This window comes from Oncorhynchus kisutch, unplaced genomic scaffold, assembly GCF_002021735.2.
Source record: "Oncorhynchus kisutch isolate 150728-3 unplaced genomic scaffold, Okis_V2 Okis09a-Okis19a_hom, whole genome shotgun sequence".
Lineage (NCBI taxonomy): Eukaryota > Metazoa > Chordata > Actinopteri > Salmoniformes > Salmonidae > Oncorhynchus > Oncorhynchus kisutch.
In genome coordinates this window covers 5,618,532-5,645,323 of record NW_022261985.1, presented here as the reverse complement: position 1 = coordinate 5,645,323, position 26,792 = coordinate 5,618,532, and the positions used below count along the sequence as shown (strand labels likewise).

Below are 26,792 nucleotides of genomic sequence, written 5' to 3'. Positions count from 1 at the left end.
AGACATACAGTGCCAGTCAAACGTTTGGACACACCTACTCATTCAAGGGCTTTCTTGCCAAGAGTGTGCAAAGCTGTCATCAAGGCAAAAGGGTGGCTACTTCGAAGGATCTCAAATATATTTTGATTTGTTTAACACTGTTTTGGTTACTACATGATTCCATGTGTTATTTCATAGTTTTGATGTCATAAACTATTATAACAATAGTAAAAATAAAATAAAGACCTTGGAATGAGTAGGTGTGTCCAAACTTTTGACTGGTCCTGTATACAACGGCTTAGGATTGTTGCTTGTATTCATTCAGCTAAATCTCTCTCTCTATATAACTCAACATAAGCCTTGTACTGTTTCTCTTCAACAAAGAAGTGTGTGATCAGTGATGAACACACTTTCATCCAGGTTTTATTTATTAATTTACATCAACGACCTGGGGAATAGTTACAGGGGTGAAGAATGAGCCAATTGGGAACTGGGGATGACTAGGTGACCGTGATGGTATGTGGGCCAGATTGGGAATTTAGCCAGGACACCACGGTTAATACCCCTACTCTTATGATAAGTGTCACGGGATCTTTAGTGACCACAGAGAGTCGTGACACCCATTTAACATCCCATCAAAAAGACAGCACCCTGTGACTGTCCCCAATCACTGCCCTGGGGAATTGGGATATTATTATTTTCAGCCCAGAGGAAAGAGTTCCTCCTACTAGCCTTCCAACACCACTTCCAGCATCTGGTCTCCCATCCACAGACCAACCAGAACCGACCCTGCTTATCTTCAGTGGCAAGCCAGCAGTGGGATGCAGGGTGGTATGGTTCAATTACAATATAGTCACATTTAGCATCAAATGCTGTAACAAATACAGCCAGCACTAAAACAAACCAACCAAACAGCCTCCTCACCTGATTGTGGAAGTTGAGCATGGTGGTGGTCTCTATATCCTTCTTCCCCAGGATCTCCATCTTGACCGGCGACGAGGGGAACTTCCAGGAGAAGTAGTCCAGGAAGTCTGGCAGGTAGGAGGCCGCCCCGTGGATGATGCCCATGACGTAGTGAGCTGCCTGGGATGCCGTGTCCTCGCTGAAGGCTAGGGTAACAAACTCCTGGGCGAACTGCTGCATCTCCGCTGGAGACAGGGCCGAGAGCTCGCTGCAGTAGGCGTGTGCCACCAGGGCTCCACCGTTGGGTTGATCCTCTACGTGGATGAAGCGGGCGAACTCCAGGTTCTCAAAGCCAGGCTGGGGGCACCGTGGCTGGGGGATCTGGAGGGGGGATGTCATGGGGGAAGCTGGGTCCCAACTACTAATGCTACTGCTACTGCTATTGCTGCTGCTCCATAGGGGCTTGGAGAGGGACAGAGTTGGAGAGGGGCTGCAGCAGTTCTCCTGCTTGATGGATGAGGTGGTGGAGGTGTGGTGGTGGTGGTGGACGGGGAGCGGGGGTTTGAACTCTGTGTGGCCGTGGTGGTGGTGGTGGTGGGGCTGTTGTTTGGAGGCCAGGCCTGCATGGAGCTCAGAGAGGAGACCAGCACACACGGTCTGGCTGGACCTGCTGTACATCTTGGGACGTTTCCACTTCTCCTTCTCTCTCTCACTCTCTTTGTGTTTCTTCTTCTTCTTCTTCTTCACCTTTTTAATCTGGAGCTCCTCTGAGGTGATTTGGGGTTTCTGCTTGTCTAGAGAGAGAGAGGAGGGGAGGAGAGAGGGGGGAGCAGAAGGGGAGCAGGGAGGGAAAGAGAGAGAGAGGGGAGGAGAGAGGGGGGAGCAGGGAGGGGAGAGAGGGGGGGGGCAGAGAGAGAGAGAGGGGAGGAGAGATGGAAAAATATTTTTAATAAAAGAGCTGTGAAGAACACCTGCATGCAGATTCACTACTACCCAGAGCATGTCTGGAATCTAGAGAGAGAGAGATGCACTACTACCCAGAGCATGTCTGGAATCTAAAGAGAGAGATGCACTACTACCCAGAGCATGTCTGGAATCTAGAGAGAGATACACTACTACCCAGAGCATGTCTGGAATCTAGAGAATCAATGAGCAGAGGAGAGGAGGAAGAGAGGCAGCTCTGGTTGAGGAACAACTACTTCCATCAATACATGAAGACCTTCATTAGCCTTGTATTATAACCATGGTCCCAACTATAGGCCTCACTGCTTCAGCCAACTCCTCTGACTACTGACACGTGGCATGATTATATTACCACCCAAAAGGAGCAAATCAACTGGGCTTATAATTAGACACAGAGGACAACGTAGTAATTATTACGATTGAATTACAGTAACCAGAAAGCTTGGACACCGCTGTTAGAAAACTGTAATAAACTGGATTCAGTCCAGGGGGTGGAACTGGGGAGCAGCCGCAGCAGTCCAGGGGGTGGAACAGGGGAGCAGCCACGGCAGTCCAGGGGGTGGAACTGGGGACCAGCAGTCCAGGGGGTGGAACAGGGGAGCAGCCGCGGCAGTCCAGGGGGTGGAACTGGGGAGCAGCAGTCCAGGGGGTGGAACTGGGGAGCAGCAGTCCAGGGGGTGGAACAGGGGAGCAGCAGTCCAGGGGGTGGAACAGGGGAGCAGCCGCAGCAGTCCAGGGGGTGGAACTGGGGAGCAGCAGTCCAGGGGGTGGAACAGGGGAGCAGCAGTCCAGGGGGTGGAACAGGGGAGCAGCAGTCCAGGGGGTGGAACAGGGGAGCAGCAGTCCAGGGGGTGGAACTGGGGAGCAGCCGCAGCAGTCCAGGGGGTGGAACTGGGGAGCAGCCGCGGCAGTCCAGGGGGTGGAACTGGGGAGCAACCGTAGCAGTCCAGGGGGTGGAACTGGGAAGAGCCGCAGCAGTCCAGGGGGTGGAACAGGGAAGCAGCCGCAGCAGTCCAGGGGGTGGAACTGGGAAGAGCCGCAGCAGTATACATCCCAAATGACACCATAGTCCCTGTTTAGTGCACTACTTTTGACCATGGCCAGATTGTGGCATTTGGGACAGAGCCACTGTAGGCGGGGCCGTTTGGCATCTCATCAGAAACATTACTGTGCAGCCGTATTCATTGATCTGGCCAAGGCTTTCGACTCTGTCAATCACCATATCCTCATCGGCAGACTCGACAGCCTTGGTTTCTCAAATGATTGCCTCGCCTGGTTCACCAACTACTTCTCTGATAGAGTTCAGTGTGTCAAATCGGAGGGTCTGCTGTCCGGACCTCTGGCAGTCTCTATGGGGGTGCCACAGGGTTCAATTCTTGGACCGACTCTCTTCTCTGTATACATCAATGAGGTCGCTCTTGCTGCTGGTGAGTCCCTGATCCACCTCTACGCAGACGACACCATTCTGTATACTTCCGGCCCTTCTCTGGACACTGTGTTAACAACCCTCCAGGCAAGCTTCAATGCCATACAACTCTCCTTCCGTGGCCTCCAATTGCTCTTAAATACAAGTAAAACTAAATGCATGCTCTTCAACCGATCGCTACCTGCACCTACCCGCCTGTCCAACATCACTACTCTGGACGGCTCTGACTTAGAATACGTGGACAACTACAAATACTTAGGTGTCTGGTTAGACTGTAAACTCTCCTTCCAGACCCATATCAAACATCTCCAATCCAAAGTTAAATCTAGAATTGGCTTCCTATTTCGCAACAAAGCATCCTTCACTCATGCTGCCAAACATACCCTTGTAAAACTGACCATCCTACCAATCCTCGACTTTGGCGATGTCATTTACAAAATAGCCTCCAATACCCTACTCAACAAATTGGATGCAGTCTATCACAGTGCAATCCGTTTTATCACCAAAGCCCCATATACTACCCACCATTGCGACCTGTACGCTCTCGTTGGCTGGCCCTCGCTTCATACTCGTCGCCAAACCCACTGGCTCCATGTCATCTACAAGACCCTGCTAGGTAAAGTCCCCCCTTATCTCAGCTCGCTGGTCACCATAGCATCTCCCACCTGTAGCACACGCTCCAGCAGGTATATCTCTCTAGTCACCCCGAAAAACCAATTCTTTCTTTGGCCGCCTCTCCTTCCAGTTCTCTGCTGCCAATGACTGGAACGAACTACAAAAATCTCTGAAACTGGAAACACTTATCTCCCTCACTAGCTTTAAGCACCAACTGTCAGAGCAGCTCACAGATTACTGCACCTGTACATAGCCCACCTATAATTTAGCCCAAACAACTACCTCTTTCCCAACTGTATTAAATTTTTATTTATTTATTTATTTTGCTGCTTTGCACCCCATTATTTTTTATTTCTACTTTGCACATTCTTCCATTGCAAAACTACCATTCCAGTATTTTACTTGCTATATTGTACTTACTTTGCCATCATGGCCTTTTTTGCCTTTACCTCCCTTCTCACCTCATTTGCTCACATTGTATATAGACTTGTTTATACTGCATTATTGACTGTATGTTTGTTTTTACTCCATGTGTAACTCTGTGTCGTTTTATCTGTCGAACTGCTTTGCTTTATCTTGGCCAGGTCGCAATTGTAAATGAGAACTTGTTCTCAACTTGCCTACCTGGTTAAATAAAGGTGTTCTCAACTAGCCTACCTGGTTAAATAAAGGTAAAAAAAATAAAAAAATATATTTAAAAAAATCAGAACCAGAGCAGTCTAACGTTTTCAGATCACCAGCCAAATGACCCGTTGTTACCTGCCTGCTGCTACCTGTGGGAAGCAGCTCTTTAAGAGCAGCCAAAATAACAGCCTGATACGTGATCTCCATGCTCTGCTCTCTTTAGTCTCTGTACAAGACTAACCAGCTTCTACCCCCAAGTCTGAAGACTCCTGAATATCTAATCAAATGGCTACCCAGACTATTTGCATTGCCCCCCCCCCCTCTTCTACACTGCTGCTACTCTCTGTTATTATCTATGCATAGACACTTTAATAACTCTACCCACATGTACATATTACCTAACTAACAGGTGCCCCTGCACATTGACTCTGTACCGGTACCCCCTGTATATAGTCTCCACATTGACTCTGTACTGGTACCCCTGTATATAGCCTCCACATTGACTCTGTACCGGTACCCCCTGTATACAGTCTCCACATTGACTCTGTACCGGTACCCCTGTATACAGCCTCCACATTGACTCTGTACCGGTACACCCTGTATACAGTCTCCACATTGACTCTGTACCGGTACCCCTGTATACAGCCTCCACATTGACTCTGTACCGGTACCCCTGTATACAGCCTCCACATTGACTCTGTACCGGTACCCCCTGTACATAGTCTCCACATTGACTCTGTACCGGTACCCCTGTATACAGTCTCCACATTGACTCTGTACTGGTACCCCCTGTATATAGTCTCCACATTGACTCTGTACCGGTACCCCCTGTATATAGTCTCCACATTGACTCTGTACCGGTACCCCCTGTATACAGTCTCCACATTGACTCTGTACCGGTACCCCCTGTATACAGCCTCCACATTGACTCTGTACCGGTACCCCCTGTATACAGCCTCCACATTGACTCTGTACCGGTACCCCCTGTATACAGTCTCCACATTGACTCTGTACCGGTACCCCCTGTATACAGTCTCCACATTGACTCTGTACCGGTACCCCTGTATATAGCCTCCACATTGACTCTGTACCGGTACCCCCTGTATACAGCCTCCACATTGACTCTGTACCGGTACCCCCCTGTATACAGTCTCCACATTGACTCTGTACCGGTACCTCCTGTATACAGCCTCACTATTGTTATTTTACTGCTGCTCTTTAATTATGTTCTTTTTATTAGGTTTGATTTGATTGGGAGTCCCATAGGAGTCCCATAAGAGTCCCATAAGAGTCCCATCGGGAGGCACAGTTGGCCCAGCGTCATCCGGGTTCGGCTGGTAGAGGCCTCATTGTAAATAAGAATTTGTTCTTAACTGATTTGCCAAGTTAAATATAATCAAAAATATCTGTTAATACTTAAAATGTAAATAATTAGTGGCTGCTTTTCAGAAATGACATCAAGGTTGTGACTGGAAAAAGAACAAAGACATGGAACAAAATATTGAAAACACTGAGTATTAGAGGGAACATGTTACCGGCTGTCAAAGTCCACACCAGAACTTGTGATGGTAAAAAATATTTTAAAAATAAAAAAGGTTTTTATTGATAGTTACATACTGCGATATGGACGACATTATATAGATACTTTGACTCCAAGTATCGATTTGTAAAAAATAAATAAGAAGAAACGGTATTTTTCATCGTAGAGCTCGTTCTCCTTTTTAAATAGTGAGTCAACATGTTTTCAGCACCATTTCCATGACTGATGACTCATTTTCTCATCTCTCCACAGCAGACATATTGTGAGCAATATGTTTAACATTAAATCACAATCTTGGCCAGGTCGCAGTTGTGAATGAGAACTTGTTCTCAACTAGCTTTCCTGGTTAAATTAAAAGGTGAAAAATGTTCGGTTTTTTTGTTGTTTTTTTTAAATATATATAGAATTGTGAAAGTCCCAATGCATACACTTTAAATAATGCCACCTTAATGTTTACATATCTTACAATACTCATATCATATGTATATACTGTATTTTATACCATCCATTGCATCTTGCCTGTGCCGCTCAGCCATCGATCATCCATATATTTATATGTACATATTGTCATTCACCCTTTTAGATGTGTGTATTAGGTAGCTGGAGAACGGTTAGATATTACTGCACAGTCGGAACCAGAAGCACAAGCATTTCTCTACACTCGCATTAACATCTGCTAACCATGTGTATGTGACCATTAACATCTGCTAACCATGTGTATGTGACCATTAACATCTGCTAACCGTGTGTATGTGACCATTAACATCTGCTAACCGTGTGTATGTGACCATTAACATCTGCTAACCGTGTGTATGTGACCATTAACATCTGCTAACCGTGTGTATGTGACCATTAACATCTGCTAACCGTGTGTATGTGACCATTAACATCTGCTAACCGTGTGTATGTGACCATTAACATCTGCTAACCGTGTGTATGTGACCATTAACATCTGCTAACCGTGTGTATGTGACCATTAACATCTGCTAACCGTGTGTATGTGACCATTAACATCTGCTAACCGTGTGTATGTGACCATTAACATCTGCTAACCGTGTGTATGTGACCATTAACATCTGCTAACCGTGTGTATGTGACCATTAACATCTGCTAACCGTGTGTATGTGACCATTAACATCTGCTAACCCTGTGTATGTGACCATTAACATCTGCTAACCATGTGTATGTGACCAATAAAATTATTTGAGTGTATCGACACCTCAGTATCGTGTTGATATAGTATAGTGAGGTCACTGGCAATTCAGCACCTCAATATTGAGTCATATATATTTGTATGTTCTGCTGGTTGTGTGTGGACTGACTTCTCCACTACACACATCAACAAAAGCACCCAGCCATAAGATCCAGCTCGACTGCCCTTTAAAGTAGACAGCACAGCTAAAGGCCTGCGGTTGGTTGTCTGATCCGTCACAAACACCCTGCCACGCCCAAACATTCACAGACACATTTCAAAGCCCACTGTCTCCCACTCCTCTGTGGCATAATAATAGTACAACAACAACAACAACATGATATGTAGGTATACAGGTAACTGACAAAATAAAGGAAACACCAACATTGTATGTCAAAGGGCACTGGGCCACCACGAGCCGCCAGAACAGCTTCAATGTGCCTTGGCATAGATTCTACAAGGGGCTGGAACCAAACATTACATCATTTGCTGTTTTGTTGATGGAGGTGGAAAACGCCGTCTCAGTCACCGCTTCAGAATCTCCCGTAAGTGATGAACTGGGTTGAGATGTGGTGACTGGAATATGGTGAAACCTTAGATCTGGTGACAGACGGCAGGGGAATATGGTGACAGACAGGGGAATATGGAGAAACGTCAGATCTGGTGACAGACGGCAGGGGAATATGGTGACAGACGGCAGGGGAATATGGTGACAGACGGCAGGGGAATATGGTGGAACGTCAGATCTGGTGACAGACGGCAGGGGAATATGGTGACAGACGGCAGGGGACTATGGTGACAGGCGGCAGGGGACTATGGTGACAGGCGGCAGGGGACTATGGTGACAGACGGCAGGGGACTATGGTGACAGACGGCAGGGGAATATGGTGACAGACGGCAGGGGAATATGGTGACAGACGGCAGGGGAATATGGTGACAGACGGCAGGTGAATATGGTGACAGACGGCAGGTGAATATGGAGAAAAGTCAGCAAGTTGCGCTGCGTTCGTCACTGAAGCTCCTGCCGAACGAGCCCCAACAAATCACCCCTCTTTCAGAGTCCCAGAGATCTCTTCTATCCACGGGAGTCAAAATAACAGGCGACTGGGCCTGGACAGCACTTTTAAACATGACCCTAAGCACCATGGGATGTTAATTCCACACCTGTATGGAAACATTGTATCCCTCATTTACTCAAGTGTTTCCTTGATTTTGGCAGTTACCAGTAGATTTGTATACATGGTAGCGACTAGTCCGAGCCTGTGGTTATTCTGGTACGCGTGTTGCTCACGCGTGATGCGTGTGCATATATGGCAGGATGGTGTAGCTAGGAGCACATGGCTGTCAGAACAGGGGAGCCTGCTACAGTGACATGGCCTGGTTCAGAGGAGCTGCTGCTTCACTATAGCCCCAACACACACGCCTCTGGAGCACGTTCACCACCATATGACAGGATACACACACACAGAGAGAGAGAGAGAGCGCGAGAGACACACAGAGAGAGAGAGAGAGAGAGAGAGAGAGTGAGAGAGACACAGAGAGAGTTAGTGAGCGACACAGAGAGAGGGGGGGAGCAGGAGAAAAACAGAGTGAGCGAGGCAGTGTATTATACTGTGATGCTGTTAATCCACAGAGCTCTAGCTCCCCCCCTCCTCCCCTCACCCTCTCACCCTCTCTCCACTCAACCATTTTACAAGTAGGACAGCAGGCCAGACAGTTATTCAAACCATGATCTGTGTGTGAGACAGGGGTCAGATGTGTCTAAACAGACACAGAGTCAGAGTTTATCAAAACGGCGCTTAGGTGGTGGGCGTGGCAACGGTCGGCGCTGCTGAATTTGAAAGGGCCCCATCTTGACGATGTAGATTTGTTTATGTTTTTTTAAAGCATCTTTAAGACAATTTCCTGCAATTCTATACATTTCTCCATGGCAAATGCTTTGTTTGTTTAACTCAAACAGAAAATCAATACTGCTAAATTTATAGTTTTTTACTCCCTGACTGTCTAGCTTTTATTTTGGCGATGTTCGTTCTCAAACATATAATGAAAACATTAAGGGTCCATTATAATTTCATACTTTGTGATGGGTTTCAGTTATAAATTCACACTGAAAAGCGTTTTTCCATCTCAAAAACAGATTTTTGGGACTTCAGGCGGCCCGCCCAAGGATTTCAATGACAGGAAACACCCTGCCAGTACACACAGAGAGAGCATGTGCCTCACAGCTGGAGAGGACATACAACCAGCCCCTAAAGTGTATAATCCACTGAATGTTATGAAACAAACAGTACAAATAGTGTAAGACAGAGACAAACAGAAACAGAATGGGAGAGGGAGAGGGTTTAATGTGACTCATAGTAGACTAGGAGAGCTCAGCAGTAGCTAGAATGCTCTGGGTTTCCCCCCAGCAGCTCCCAGTACTACACCACGGCTCAGTATCTCTACAGTCTAGGCTGCTAGCTCCTCACTAACAGGCCGCTGATGACCTAATCTAGGACAAGCTGACGCTCAGACTACGTATTACAGAGACTGAGTTAGCTGTGCATACAAACAAACCTCCAGTGTCACAGTGCATCGTCTAGTTATCTAGGCCAATCTGCCTGCACCCAAAACACCCGTTATAAACACAGAGAGAGAAACCGATAGTCAGCTGGAAAAGCCTGCAGGAAGTGTAGAAATATGATAGACTCATTTTGAATACACACAAAACAAGTGCTAAATATTTGCTCAAGGAGTACAGTTTTGTTCAAACATAATTAATTCCCGAGGAGAGGCGCATGACATTGAGAACACAGTTTCCCCCTGCACAGCATCTACACAGCATCAGTTTCCCCCTGCACAGCATCAGTTTCCCCCTGCACAGCATCTACACAGCATCAGTTTCCCCCTGCACAGCATCAGTTTCCCCCTGCACAGCATCAGTTTCCCCCTGCACAGCATCAGTTTCCCCCTGCACAGCATCTACACAGCATCAGTTTCCCCCTGCACAGCATCTACACAGCATCAGTTTCCCTCTGCACAGCATCAGTTTCCCCCTGCACAGCATCTACACAGCATCAGTTTCCCCCTGCACAGCATCAGTTTCCCCCTGCACAGCATCAGTTTCCCCCTGCACAGCATCAGTTTCCCCCTGCACAGCGGAAGCAGCATTTGACAGAGCACCAAACAATGCCACTGAAATTCCAAAATGTTTCCAAAGTTCCAAAATGGTAGAACTTGATCAACACCCTACAGCCACATGAATGGAACTGACAGTGTGTGTGTGTGTTCCAAAATCCACAGTAAAATGTAAAATCAGTGGTGGGGGTGAAGAAGAGGAAGTCAATTAGCTGTGTTGTCAAAGCCTGGGCTTGACTGCTGAATGCAAACATCCCTGGATGATTACCAGACTGACACAGTCTGTCTGTCTAGTGGTGACATACTGACAGTCTGTCTAGGGCCTATATTACCCAGAGACCACTTAAAACACAGACACACAGTTGATGACAAACATCCTCAAAGCTCAGTGTGAATATTACACGAAAGCAGCCATGTTCTTCCTGTTGATTTCCAATTGTTGTTTTTCCTTTGAATCCTACTTCTCTTTCTCCGCCATGACATAGCGCTGATCCTCAACACACGAGGCTCTCAGTGGTGCGTACTGAGACCCCTCCTGTACTCCCTGTTCATCCACGACTCCAACACCATGACACAGCGCTGATCCTCAACACACGAGGCTCTCAGTGGTGCGTACTGAGACCCCTCCTGTACTCCCTATTCATCCACGACTCCAACACCATGACACAGCGCTGATCCTCAACACACGGGGCTCTCAGTGGTGCGTACTGAGACCCCTCCTGTACTCCCTGTTCATCCACGACTCCAACACCATGACACAGTGCTGATCCTCAACACACGGGGCTCTCAGTGGTGCGTACTGAGACCCCTCCTGTACTCCCTGTTCACCCACGACTGCGTGGCGGCGCACGCCCCAGAACACCGATGAGACAGCCTATAGGGAGGAGGTAAGTGACCTGGCAGTGTGGTGCCAAGACAACCTCACCCGCAACGTCAGCAAGACAAAGGAAATGGAGGGCCGAGCACGCCCCCATTCTCATCGACTGGAGTGGAGCGGGTCGGGACGAGCACGCCCCCATTCTCATCGACGGGAGTGGAGCGGGTCGGGACGAGCACGCCCCCATTCTCATCGACGGGAGTGGAGCGGGTCGAGACGAGCACGCCCCCATTCTCATCGACGGGAGTGGAGCGGGTCGAGACGAGCACGCCCCCATTCTCATCGACGGGAGTGGAGCGGGTCGAGACGAGCACGCCCCCATTCTCATCGACGGGAGTGGAGCGGGTCGAGACGAGCACGCCCCCATTCTCATCGACGGGAGTGGAGCGGGTCGGGACGAGCACGCCCCCATTCTCATCGACGGGAGTGGAGCGGGTCGGGACGAGCACGCCCCCATTCTCATCGACGGGAGTGGAGCGGGTCGAGACGAGCACGCCCCCATTCTCATCGACGGGAGTGGAGCGGGTCGAGACGAGCACGCCCCCATTCTCATCGACGGGAGTGGAGCGGGTCGAGACGAGCACGCCCCCATTCTCATCGACGGGAGTGGAGCGGGTCGAGACGAGCACGCCCCCATTTTCATCGACGGGAGTCGGAGCGGGTCGAGACGAGCACGCCCCCATTCTCATCGACGGGAGTGGGTCGAGAACTTCAGTTTCTTCTGTGTCCACATCACTAAGGAATTATCATGGTCCTCACACACCAACCCAGTCGTGAAGAAGGCACGACAACAGAGGCTGAAAAGATTTGGCACGGGTCCTCAGATCCTCAACAAGTTCTACAGCTGCACCACAGAGAGCATCTTGGCTGGCTGGATCACCGCCTGGTATGGCAACAGCTTGGCAATCCGACCGCAAGGCGGATTGCCAAGCTGTTACATATCATATAGAAACACACTACATAACATACAGAAACACACTACATAACATATAGAAACACACTACATAACATATAGAAACACACTACATAACATATAGAAACACACTACATAACATACAGAAACACACTACATAACATATAGAAACACACTACATAACATATAGAAACACACTACATAACATATAGAAACACACTACATAACATATAGAAACACACTACATAACATATAGAAACACACTACATAACATATAGAAACACACTACATAACATATAGAAACACACTACATAACATATAGAAACACACTACATAACATATAGAAACACACTACATAACATATAGAAACACACTACATAACATATAGAAACACACTACATAACATACAGAAACACACTACATAACATACAGAAACACACTACATAACATACAGAAACACACTACATAACATACAGAAACACACTACATAACATATAGAAACACACTACATAACATACAGAAACACACTACATAACATATAGAAACACACTACATAACATACAGAAACACACTACATAACATACAGAAACACACTACATAACATATAGAAACACACTACATAACATACAGAAACACACTACATAACATATAGAAACACACTACATAACATATAGAAACACACTACATAACATATAGAAACACACTACATAACATATAGAAACACACTACATAACATATAGAAACACACTACATAACATATAGAAACACACTACATAACATATAGAAACACACTACATAACATACAGAAACACACTACATAACATATAGAAACACACTACATAACATACATAAACACACTACATAACATACATAAACACACTACATAACATATAGAAACACACTACATAACATATAGAAACACACTACATAACATATAGAAACACACTACATAACATATAGAAACACACTACATAACATACATAAACACACTACATAACATATAGAAACACACTACATAACATACATAAACACACTACATAACATATAGAAACACACTACATAACATATAGAAACACACTACATAACATATAGAAACACACTACATAACATACATAAACACACTACATAACATATAGAAACACACTACATAACATATAGAAACACACTACATAACATACAGAAACACACTACATAACATACAGAAACACACTACATAACATACAGAAACACACTACATAACATACAGAAACACACTACATAACATACATAAACACACTACATAACATATAGAAACACACTACATAACATACAGAAACACACTACATAACATATAGAAACACACTACATAACATATAGAAACACACTACATAACATACAGAAACACACTACATAACATACAGAAACACACTACATAACATACAGAAACACACTACATAACATATAGAAACACACTACATAACATACATAAACACACTACATAACATACAGAAACACACTACATAACATATAGAAACACACTACATAACATACATAAACACACTACATAACATATAGAAACACACTACATAACATATAGAAACACACTACATAACATACAGAAACACACTACATAACATATAGAAACACACTACATAACATATAGAAACACACTACATAACATACAGAAACACACTACATAACATACAGAAACACACTACATAACATACAGAAACACACTACATAACATACAGAAACACACTACATAACATATAGAAACACACTACATAACATACATAAACACACTACATAACATACAGAAACACACTACATAACATATAGAAACACACTACATAACATACATAAACACACTACATAACATATAGAAACACACTACATAACATATAGAAACACACTACATAACATATAGAAACACACTACATAACATATAGAAACACACTACATAACATACATAAACACACTACATAACATAGTGACTGTACTGAAGACTGCTAGGTGGTATTAGCAGAGGCTCCCTCCTAGGTCTCCCTCCTGCTAGGACTGCTCAGCACCACACAGGAAGGGCAGCCTGCTCCATTTCCTGTCCCCAGTCAGAGGGACAGACACAGGCCTGAGACTCCCAGCTCAGCCTCTCACACAGAGACCAGGCTCAGTCACACTGCAGTGCAGCAGTAGTAGTAGCAGTATTCACCACACTATGAAAATTAATACTCACTATCCTACACATTCTGCCGTGGATTCTGCTGTCTGAGTGACTCAAACATCACAACACCACAGAGGGCACCATGCCATGACAAACACACTCCTCTGAAAGCACCATTTTTAAAATGGGAGATTCTCCCTGACTGTCTAGCTTTTATTTTGGTGATTGTTAGTTCACAAATATGATCTTATTCTTTTTTTAAATAGCTTATCTTTTTTTAACCTTTTGAACATACTGTAGATGGCCTGAAAAAACACACTTCAGCGACTCGCCCAACTATTTTCTGTGTGTGTGTGTGTGTGTGTGTGTGTGTGTGTGTGTGTGTGTGTGTGTGTGTGTGTGTGTGTGTGTGTGTGTGTGCGCGTGTACACAAGGGGCAAAAGAGAGGGAAATCTGAGTCTGTGTTGCCTTGCTGCGATAGTCAAGCTCCTCACTGTTAGTCCTCAGCTGGGGTGTAGAGCCATGACCTTTACAGCAGACTGGTGTTGTGCTGAAAGACTCTGCCTGACACACACAATCAGTGTAGTGGTCATATTGATAGAGGGGGCTGGGGTACAGTATTAAGAACAGTCAGACACACACACACAGTCAGTGTAGTGGTCATATTGATAGAGGGGGCTGGGGTACAGTATTAAGAACAGTCAGACACACACACACACACAGTCAGTGTAGTGGTCATATTGATAGAGGGGGCTGGGGTACAGTATTAAGAACAGTCAGACACACACACACAGTCAGTGTAGTGGTCATATTGATAGAGGGGGCTGGGGTACAGTATTAAGAGCAGTCAGACACACACAGAAAGAGGGGTCAGGGCCACTGTACTAAGCAGACCACCAGTCATAGTGTTAGGACTGTGTACAGGTCTGTCCAACGGTGCAAATAATTCAGCACAGCCAACAATATACTGGCTACCTCTTTCAGCATGTTAACCAGAGTAATACACAGTGCCCTCTGCTAACACACACACCAGAAATTCATTTGTTGACTTTTGAATGTGCATACACACATACACTGTTGGGTGTGTGTACATATTGGTACACTGGTATGGCTGAAGGACAGACAGGTATAAATAGCACCAGAGTAAACTGATACAGACCTCTGCTCTGTCAGCCTCACGTCACATTAACACAACACCCGCTGACTGGCTGGGAGGCTTCCCTCTGACTCCACCACCGGCTGGGAGGCTTCCCTCTGACTCCACCACCGGCTCGGAGGCTGGGAGGCTTCCCTCTGACTCCACCACCGACTGGCTGGCTGGGAGGCTTCCCTCTGACTCCACCACCGACTGACTGGCTGGGAGGCTTCCCTCTGACTCCACCACCGACTGACTGGCTGGGAGGCTTCCCTCTGACTCCACCACCGACTGACTGGCTGGGAGGCTTCCCTCTGACTCCACCACCGACTGACTGGCTGGGAGGCTTCCCTCTGACTCCACCACCGACTGACTGGCTGGGAGGCTTCCCTCTGACTCCACCACCGACTGACTGGCTGGGAGGCTTCCCTCTGACTCCACCACCGACTGACTGGCTGGGAGGCTTCCCTCTGACTCCACCACCGACTGACTGGCTGGGAGGCTTCCCTCTGACTCCACCACCGACTGACTGGCTGGGAGGCTTCCCTCTGACTCCACCACTGACTGGCTGACTGACTAGCTGTCTGGACATTGAGCGATCGTTTTACAGACATGGGAAGCCACTCTAACAGTCTAAATAAATAAAACTCTGGCTGCCCGGCACGCTGCCCGACTCGCTGGATCATGTCATGGGCATTGTGTAAGGTCAGGAAAATGGCAGCAGGGTCTTGGCAGTTCATTCCCACCACACCAGTCATTACAGCCTATTTAAAAGCAGGTTGAGGAGAGGGCACGCTGCTAGGTAAAAGACAGATGCAGCTACCACTGATAATATAGCACAATTATTACATCATTATTGCTATTACACAACTATGAATAATTTGGCAGCACTTAGGCCAGTCTGTCACAGATATATAGGACAACATCAGATATGAATAGCTTAGGCTGGCTCACAGTGGGTCAAATGTGGTCAAAACATACGTTGATTCACATGGGGGGAGAGAGAGACCGAGAGAGAGAGAGAGGGAGACAGAGAGAGGGAGAGAGAGAGGGAGAGAGACAGAGAGAGAGACAGAGAGAGAGAGAGAGAGGGAGAGAAAGCGACCGAGAGAGAGAGAACGAGAGAGAGAGAGAGAGAGAGAGAGAGAGAGAGAGAGAGAGAGAGAGAGAGAGAGAGAGACAGAGGGGGAGAGGGAGAGAGGGAGAGAGGGAGACCGAGAGAGAGATGGAGACCGAGAGAGAGATGGAGGGAGACCGAGAGCGAGAGAGAGGGAGACAGAGAGATGGAGAGAGAGAGAGAGAGAGAGAGAGAGAAACAGAGAGAGAGAGAGAGAGAGAGAGATAGAAGGGGAATCATAAGACAGCCATCTGTCTCAGCTAAACTCTGAATTGGAGAACAGGAGTCTGTTTGTGTGACTGAACCATCTAGTGAACACAGCCTACTCTCAGGGCCCCTTCCTCCCAAATAGCACCCTATTCCCTATATAGTGCACTACCCTGGTCAGAAGCACTATAAAGGGAATAGCGTGCCATTAGGGATCAGCCAACTCTCTGCCTGAGCCAGAACCATCGCTTCAGCAGCTGTTCCAGTTAAAGGCTTTAGTCACAGGCTGAGTATTTTGGACCCTGGTTCTAGCCCTGCCACTCTGGGCCCTGGTTACAGCCCAGCCCTGCCACTCTGGGCCCTGGTTACAGCCTAGCCCTGCCACTCTGGGCCCTGGTTACAGCCTAGCCCTGCCACTCTGGGCCATGGTTACAGCCTAGCCCTGCCACTCTGGGCCATGGTTACAGCCTAGCCCTGCCACTCTGGGCCCTGGTTACAGCCTAGCCCTGCCACTCTGGGCCCTGGTTACAGCCTAGCCCTGCCACTCTGGGCCCTGGTTACAGCCTAGCCCTGCCACTCTGGGCCCTGGTTACAGCCCAGCCCTGCCACTCTGGGCCCTGGTTACAGCCCTGCCCTGCCACTCTGGGCCCTGGTTACAGCCCTGCCACACTGGGCCCTGGTTATAGCCCTGCCAAGGACATACTCTGGGCCCTGGTTATAGCCTAGCCCAGCCACGGACATACTCTGGGCCCTGGTTATAGCCTAGCCCAGCCAAGGACATACTCTGGGCCCTGGTTATAGCCTAGCCCAGCCAAGGAAATACTCTGGGTCCAAGGTATACGGCTAACTCGGGTCTGGAGTTTATCCTGGTCAGGTGATGAGGTAAAGTAAAACTCCTGTCCCTAACCAGTTTCCAGTTCTGATGCTCTAGGGGAGGCACCCTGCCTGTACAACAGTAAGGAGGAAACCCTGAATGTACAGTGCCTTGCGAAAGTATTCGGCCCCCTTGAACTTTGCGACCTTTTGCCACATTTCAGGCTTCAACATAAAGATATAAAACTGTATTTTTTTGTGAAGAATCAACAACAAGTGGGACACAATCATGAAGTGGAACGACATTTATTGGATATTTCAAACTTTTTTAACAAATCAAAAACTGAAAAATTGGGCGTGCAAAATTATTCAGCCCCTTTACTTTCAGTGCAGCAAACTCTCTCCAGAAGTTCAGTGAGGATCTCTGAATGATCCAATGTTGACCTAAATGACTAATGATGATAAATACAATCCACCTGTGTGTAATCAAGTCTCCGTATAAATGCACCTGCACTGTGATAGTCTCAGAGGTCCGTTAAAAGCGCAGAGAGCATCATGAAGAACAAGGAACACACTGTTGTGAAGAAGTTTAAAGCCGGATTTGGATACAAAAAGATTTCCCAAGCTTTAAACATCCCAAGGAGCACTGTGCAAGCGATAATATTGAAATGGAAGGAGTATCAGACCACTGCAAATCTACCAAGACCTGGCCGTCCCTCTAAACTTTCAGCTCATACAAGGAGAAGACTGATCAGAGACGCAGCCAAGAGGCCCATGATCACTCTGGATGAACTGCAGAGATCTACAGCTGAGGTGGGAGACTCTGTCCATAGGACAACAATCAGTCGTATATTGCACAAATCTAGCCTTTATGGAAGAGTGGCAAGAAGAAAGCCATTTCTTAAAGATATCCATAAAAAGTGTTGTTTAAAGTTTGCCACAAGCCACACCAAACATGTGGAAGAAGGTGCTCTGGTCAGATGAAACCAAAATTGAACTTTTTGGCAACAATGCAAAACGTTATGTTTGGCGTAAAAGCAACACAGCTCATCACCCTGACCACACCATCCCCACTGTCAAACATGGTGGTGGCAGCATCATGGTTTGGGCCTGCTTTTCTTCAGCAGGGACAGGGAAGATGGTTAAAATTGATGGAAAGATGGATGGAGCCAAATACAGGACCATTCTAGAAGAAAACCTGATGGAGTCTGCAAAAGACCTGAGACTGGGACGGAGATTTGTCTTCCAACAAGACAATAATCCAAAACATAAAGCAAAATCTACAATGGAATGGTTCAAAAATAAACATATCCAGGTGTTAGAATGGCCAAGTCAAAGTCCAGACCTGAATCCAATCGAGAATCTGTGGAAAGAACTGAAAACTGCTGTTCACAAATGCTCTCCACCTCACTGAGCTCGAGCTGTTTCGCAAGGAGGAATGGGAAAAAATGTCAGTCTCTCGATGTGCAAAACTGATAGAGACATACCCCAAGCGACTTACAGCTGTAATCGCAGCAAAAGGTGGCGCTACAAAGTATTAACTTAAAGGGGCTGAATAATTTGGCACGCCCAATTTTTCAGTTTTTGAACTGTTAAAAAAGTTTGAAATATCCAATAAATGTCGTTCCACTTCATGATTGTGTCCCACTTGTTGTTGATTCTTCACAAATAAATACAGTTTTATATCTTTATGTTTGAAGCCTGAAATGTGGCAAAAGGTCGCAAAGTTCAAGGGGGCCGAATACTTTCGCAAGGCACTTTTGCTACTCTCTATACTGAGCTCTGGTCAACAGTGGTACACTAAACAGGGGCCATTTGAAACAACCATGTCACATCATTATCAACATACCTTTCTGAAGGAGCTTCACCTCTCCGTTCTCCCTCTTGATCTCATTCATCACTTTGTGTTTCTTCTTCTTCTTCGTCTTGTCCTTACTGGTGTGGTCTGAAAGAGAGGGGAAGACAGAGAGAAGTTAGGGTGAGGCCTTGAGGGTCCTTTCAGGAGAGGGGCAGGTTATGGTACAGTAGAAAGACTCACTCTCCACAGTAATTCAGCCTGCATCCTAAATGAGAAAGGGAATAGGGTGCCAAATGGCCCCGGTCTAGAGTAATGCAGAAGTGGCACCCTATCCCCTACATATGGAACCCTATTCCCTAATTGCCCGGTCTAGAGTAATGCAGAAATGGCACCCTATCCCCTACATATGGAACCCTATTCCCTAATGGCCCTGGTCTAGAATAATGCAGAAATGGAACCCTATTCCCTAATTGCCCGGTCTAGAGTAATGCAGAAATGGCACCCTATCCCCTACATATGGAACCCTATTCCCTAATGGCCCTGGTCTAGAATAATGAACAAATGGCACCGTATTCCCTACATATGGAACCCTATTCCCTAATGGCCCTGGTCTAGAATAATGCAGAAATGGCACCGTATTCCCTACATATGGAACCCTATTCCCTAATGGCCCTGGTCTAGAATAATTCAGAAATGGCACCCTATTCCCCTAATGGCCCTGGTCTAGAGTAATGCAGAAATGGCACCCTATTCCCTACATATGGCACCCTATTCCCTAATGATCCTGGTCAAGAGTAATGCAGGGTATAGGGAGTCATTTGGGACGCACGCCGACTCTGTAATTTACTGATTCCCAAATGCTTTCAGGCCATCGCTGACATTTGAGGAAAGCAATTTTAAGGACGTCGCTGAAATGCGATCTCTTAAGATTTTCAGCTGTTAAAAACACACAGGACAACGTAATTAGTGGTATCACTCTGATGACTACTTGATCGGTAGCTAGCATGATTATACAGCTCGGCATTATGGGACAGTTTCAAAAACGGCAGGTCGAAAAGTATTTATGCCAATTTACAGGAACTGCAGTAAAATGTCAAACTGCAATGAACATGATCAAAATAGTATTATATGAAAATGATGATAATCTAGGCCATTTTTGAATACGTCGTAGGTGAGAAGCTCAGTGGAGAAAAGGGCCCCGAAACAGAAAGGTCAAATCCAATTAAAAAGACAAAAGGCAGAAACAGTAGTAACCCTTCACAGGAAGTCAGTAATGACACCGTACCTGTCCTCATCACATCTACAGTCAGTAATGACACCGTACCTGTCCTCATCACATCTACAGGGGAACACTCAGAGGAACTGTAGAGACAAGTTACCACGAGGGAAGTGAAACACTCAGAGGAACTGAAGAGACAAGTTACCACGAGGGAAGTGAAACACTCAGAGGAACTGAAGAGACAAGTTACCACGAGGGAAGTGAAACACTCAGAGGAACTGAAGAGACAAGTTACCACGAGGGAAGTGAAACACACTGAGGAACTGAAGAGACAAGTTACCGCGAGGGAAGTGAAACACTCAGAGGAACTGAAGAGACAAGTTACCAACGAGGGAAGTGAAACACTCAGAGGAACTGAAGAGACAAGTTACCACGAGGGAAGTGGAACACTCTGAGGAACTGAAGAGACAAGTTACCACGAGGGAATGGAACACTCAGAGGAACTGAAGAGACAAGTTACCACGAGGGAAGTGGAACACTCAGAGGAACTGAAGAGACAAGTTACCACGAGGGAAGTGAAACACTCAGAGGAACTGAAGAGACAAGTTACCACGAGGGAAGTGAAACACTCAGAGGAACTGAAGAGACAAGTTACCACGAGGGAAGTGAAACACTCAGAGGAACTGAAGAGACAAGTTACCACGAGGGAACTATACATTCTTCCCCAAGACGGCAGCAAGTCTGGAACCAACAGGACCCTGAATAGCTTCTTCCCCCGAGCCATAAGACTGATGAATAGTTCAATAGTTCACCAAACAGCTCCACAGGACTATGTGCATTGAGCCTTTTCTGCACTAACTTTGACTCCTCACATACGCTTCTGCCGAGTCAAACCAAATGTTATTCGTTGCATGAGCTGAATACAACAGGTGTAGTAGACCTTACATTGAAATGCTGAATATTCATCTACAAGTCTATGCTAGGTAAAGCTCCGCCTTATCTCAGCTCACTGGTCACGATGGCAACACCCATCCGTAGCACGCGCTCCAGCAGGTGTATCTCACTGATCATCCCTAAAGCCAACACCTCATTTGGCCGCCTTTCGTTCCAGTACTCTGCTGCCTGTGACTGGAACGAATTGCAAAAATCGCTGAAGTTGGAGACTTTCATCTCCCTCACCAACTTCAAACATCAGCTATCTGAGCAGCTAACCGATCGCTGCAGCTGTACATAGTCTATTGGTAAATAGCCCACCCTTTTCACCTACCTCATCCCCGTACTGTTTTTATTTATTTACTTTTCTGCTCTTCTGCACACCAATATCTCTACCTGTACATGACCATCTGATCTTTTATCACTCCAGTGTTAATCTGCAAAATTGTAATTATTTGCCTACCTCCTCATGCCTTTTGCACACATTGTATATAGACCCCCCCTTCGTTTTCTACTGTGTTATTGACTTGTTAATTGTTTACTCCATGTGTAACTCTTTGTTGTATGCTCACACTGCTATGCTTTATCTTGGCCAGGTCGCAGTTGCAAATGAGAACTTGTTCTCAACTAGCCTACCTGGTTAAATAAAGGTGAAAAAAAAAAAACAAATACAACAGGTGTAGTAGACCTTACAGTGAAATGCTGAATACAACAGGTGTAGTAGACTTTACAGTGAAATGCTGAATACAACAGGTGTAGTAGACTTTACAGTGAAATGCTGAATACAACAGGTGTAGTAGACCTTACAGTGAAATGCTGAATACAACAGGTGTAGTAGACCTTACAGTGAAATGCTGAATACAACAGGTGTAGTAGACTTTACAGTGAAATGCTTACTTCTGAGCACTTCCCCAACAACGCAGAGAAAAAGAATGTGACCCTGGTGTGATATATATATATATAATATATCCAGTCCACAGTTCCACAATGTCAGTAGAAGAAATACAAATAATACAGGGGGGGGGGTCAACAGGCGGTAGAAGACATGTAAACACAAGGCATGTTTACTAAGGTCTTCCAGTACAAACCCTTCAATCTGACACCGTGTCACACCCCTGGAATGTGTGCAAGCTGCAAATTCAAACGTTGGGCCTAAATGTTTTGCAGCCAAAAGGGAGAAGTAACAGTATTGCACAGCATGAGGCTTCCGATTGGTCAATAACTTGTTACTCATTCATATAAAATAATAAGTGACTCATTACTCCGTACTGGGGATTTTACCAGCCTAAAACAGCACCTAAAATATGACTCCCTACTGGGGATTTTATCAGCCTAAAACAGCACCTAAAATATGACTCCCTATTGGGGATTTTATCAGCCTAAAACAGCACCTAAACTATGACTCCCTACTGGGGATTTTACCAGCCTAAAACAGCACCTAAAATATGACTCCCTACTGGGGATTTTACCAGCCTAAAACAGCACCTAAAATATGACTCCCTACTTGGGATTTTACCAGCCTAAAACAGCACCTAAAATATGACTCCCTACTGGGGATTTTACCAGCCTAAAACAGCACCTAAAACCATTGATATTATATAACATTCAGAAATTCAATAGACAGACTATCAACATTCGGGACATTCCACCAGGGTCATAGGAATTACTATAAGTGTTGGTGCTCTACCTGCCAAAGACGTGTTGGATGTGTGTGAGAGAACAGGTCAGATAAAAGCAAAAATGTATTTATGAAGCCCTTTTTACAATCAGCCGATGTTACAAAGTGCTATACAGAAACCCAGCCTGAAACCCCCAAACAGAAAGCAATGCAGATGTACTGTTTGGTAACAGAATGATGGCACCAACAGCAAACCATCATTCTGTTATCAAACACTGCATCTGCCCTGTTGTTCAAGTAAATGTGTTCTTGTGAAATGTTCCATGGACATTGTTAAATGTAGTCCTTGTGCATAGAGGTGAATGATTTGTTTAAATTTGACATCATTGATTTGTGTTTGACATCCAGATTTCTCACTTTAAAATGTGTCTAAGCAACACTCTTACCCTGGAATAGCCCATCTCTCGCTCTCTACTCTTTGCTTGACTTGAGTTCAAGTCCTCCAGCTTTCACATCTCTCCCTCTCAACAGACTTCTGTCCTACCAGCTCACACCTGCTTATCTCAATGGAGCCAAACACCAGCCTGAACTTGGAATCCAACAGCAATGCAGAAGGCCTGCTATTTAATTACTGAGAATGAACTCCAGGTGAACTTGGAATAGAATGTTATTTTAAACTTTAAATTACCTTGAAATACATAGAATTATAAACGTTCTTTTGCACTTTAAATTGCGGTAGAATAGATAGAATTAGAATATAAACTTGAATGTACATTTTTTAGGCCAACTTGTAATCATCCTGTTATACATCGAACTAGAAGGCTGGAATATGTATTTGATCCCATTTTAAAGTATCTGTCACAAGGTCCCTCTAATGCCCTGGGGAGGGGGGGGGGGGGGGGTCCGTTTTATAATACCCACAGTCTTCATTTCTCCCACATTGGTAAAATGTAAGAAATTAATTAGTCCTAAAAGATTGGATCCAAACTAAACGGAATGAATTAACATCCTGTGTGTTAGAATGACAGTTTGAGACAGATCTATTCATGTGGTTGATAGTGGCAGCACGCATGTAATAATATTCAGAGGTAGAGATAGCTGTTCCCTGACTCCACTGCCTCGCTCGCTGCTCTGGTGTTATTTGGGGGGCGTGGTGGTGATACAAAAACAACAGTGGATGGCTGCCGATTGTTTATTAAACCGTAATTTGAACACTGTCTTAAAACCACCCGTTACAATTAAAACCCCGCTTGTGTAGGCCTAACGATCGGTCAATGTTTCGCCAACACGTCTCTAACGTTCTCCCAGAGCGTAATGCTGATCTTACAGTTGTTTGTTTATACAACCACGTCAATTTGTTCCACTCTGGTTGATCCATTCTATTTCCCGTTTGAATTGAACATAAAAACGCGTGTTTGTAAAATGTGCAATAATGTTTCCACCCGTGGCCTGACATCGGAACGCAGAAGAACGCTCTATACTTTGTAACGTTCGAACGTGCATTTTCTATGCAGGTTCAAGAGCGGGTAAATCCGCAGCCATTAGCCAACCAAGCGAGAAGAACAGCGAAACTCGGACAATTTTGGGGGGGAATTTCACCGTAAAAAAAAAATGTCCTTATGTGTACAATCGTGGCTAGAATTAGTCATGTAAACGGTCCTTTCCAAAATAACACCACAACTATTTGGAATAAGACGCGATAACAGACGCAGTTCTGGACTGGACACATTGTCATACTGCACAGCGCACACTGTCGGCCCCACATGCTTCATAGTCCTGAAGAGCGACAGCCACTAGCACTGAAAAGCTAAGTGGTTAATGGACACTGACGTTGTCTTTCTATGGACAATAACATGCAGTAACACGTTCTATTCATGTAACGTTATATCCAGCCAGCCGTTTAGTGCGTAAAATTGCGCATTCATTTAAAATACCTTTTTGCAACAACTTCATCTCCCCGTTCTCCTTCTTCATTACAGTAGTGACGTTACTCAGACTGCTGCTAATATTTCCAGGAGTACCAGGGATTGGTTTATGTTTCTTCTTTTCCTTGAAATCCTTCTCTTTCTCTCGTTTTTCCTTGGGCTTTTTGGATGGTGGTTTGGTATGGGAGGCGAGGAAAGCGCTCTGCTTGAACACTGTGTGAATGGGAGGCTGGAGGGGCGCCGAGGGGTTGCTGCTCGCCTTGACCGGGCTGAAGCTCCATGTTGTCGGGTTGCCTGAACTCTGCTTCTGGTGCTGCTTCTCCACTGCGCCGCCACCTCCCCCTGCACCTCCTTCCCCATTTAGTTTCTTAGGTTTAAGGCTCTTCTCGTCGTTTCGGACTCGCTTGGGCGGCGGCGGGTGAATGTCCCGGGAAGACTGCGGCCGGGTGTCCGACGCTAGTTTCGGTTCTTTAGATTTGGCGAGCGGGCTTTTGGTCGCTGCACCAAAGTGAATGAAGCTCAGTGACTCCGCCATCTTGGGGCTCTCTGTATTTACTCTCCCGACCGCTGTTTGTGCTAGGCAGGCATAGAGGGGCGGAGTCTGGTGGCTAACTGACAGGCAGGCCAGGTTGGAGGTGGTGTCTGGAGTACAATGATTGGTGCGAGGAGAAATGGGACACATTACGCGGGAAACAGTCCGCAGAACACTCTTAACTCTGTGTAGAGGATATATAAACCTGTCTCATTATTTACAACAGATTATGACATTAGGCTTCATAACATTACAACATTAGCTAACCTAAGGTAATTTATTTACATTTGTTTATAGGGACCACTTTATTAGTGTCTGATTTAACACCAAAAATAAATATATTATAGGCTCCTCTAAACTCTATTAATAAATATATTAAAACTGAGGTTCAGTTTAATAAATTAATAGCCCATTAGGCTTTCACAATCAATGTGCCAAGTTTTGTGCAATGTACAAGGAAAGTGTTCTGGTACTTGTGCTTGATCCTTCCGACATCGTGTGACCATCTGGTCCTTTGACCTGCAGCAGGTGGTCCAGGGTTAAGAGCGTTGGGCCAGGGTTAAGAGCGTTGGGTTAAGAGCGTTGGGCCAGGGTTAAGAGCGTTGGGCCAGGGTTAAGAGCGTTGGGTTAAGAGCGTTGGGCCAGGGTTAAGAGCGTTGGGCCAGGGTTAAGAGCGTTGGGCCAGGGTTAAGAGCGTTGGGCCAGGGTTAAGAGCGTTGGGCCAGGGTTAAAAGCGTTGGTCCAGGGTTAAGAGCGTTGGTCCAGGGTTAAGAGCGTTGGTCCAGGGTTAAGAACGTTGGGTTAAGAGCGTTGGGCCAGGGTTAAGAACGTTGGGTTAAGAGCGTTGGGCCAGGATTAAGAGCGTTGGGCCAGGATTAAGAGCGTTGGGCCAGGATTAAGAGCGTTGGGCCAGGATTAAGAGCGTTGGGCCAGGATTAAGAGCGTTGGGCCAGGGTTAAGAGCGTTGGGCCGGGCCAGGGTTAAGAGCGTTGGGCAAGGTTTAAGAGCGTTGGGCCAGGTTTAAGAGCGTTGGGCCAGGGTTAAGAGCGTTGGGCCGGGCCAGGGTTAAGAGCGTTGGGCCGGGCCAGGGTTAAGAGCGTTGGGCCGGGCCAGGGTTAAGAGCGTTGGGCCGGGCCAGGGTTAAGAGCGTTGGGCCGGGCCAGGGTTAAGAGCGTTGGGCCGGGCCAGGGTTAAGAGCGTTGGGCC

At 46.2% G+C, this 26,792-nt stretch overlaps 1 protein-coding gene across 1 annotated transcript in view; it reads right to left on the bottom strand.

Moving 5' to 3' along the window:
- LOC109877048 (lysine-specific demethylase RSBN1L) overlaps nucleotides 1-25,631 on the bottom strand; it is an 89,966-nt gene extending 64,335 nt beyond the window's left edge. The window contains exons 1-3 of the mRNA XM_031815278.1: nucleotides 25,064-25,631; nucleotides 19,411-19,506; nucleotides 904-1,676 (exon numbers count right to left, since the gene is read on the bottom strand). Coding sequence (XP_031671138.1) covers nucleotides 904-1,676; nucleotides 19,411-19,506; nucleotides 25,064-25,589 — 1,395 coding nt within the window. The 5' untranslated portion in view covers nucleotides 25,590-25,631. The remainder of the gene's footprint in view (nucleotides 1-903; nucleotides 1,677-19,410; nucleotides 19,507-25,063) is intronic.
- Between the last annotated feature and the right edge of the window lie 1,161 nt (nucleotides 25,632-26,792).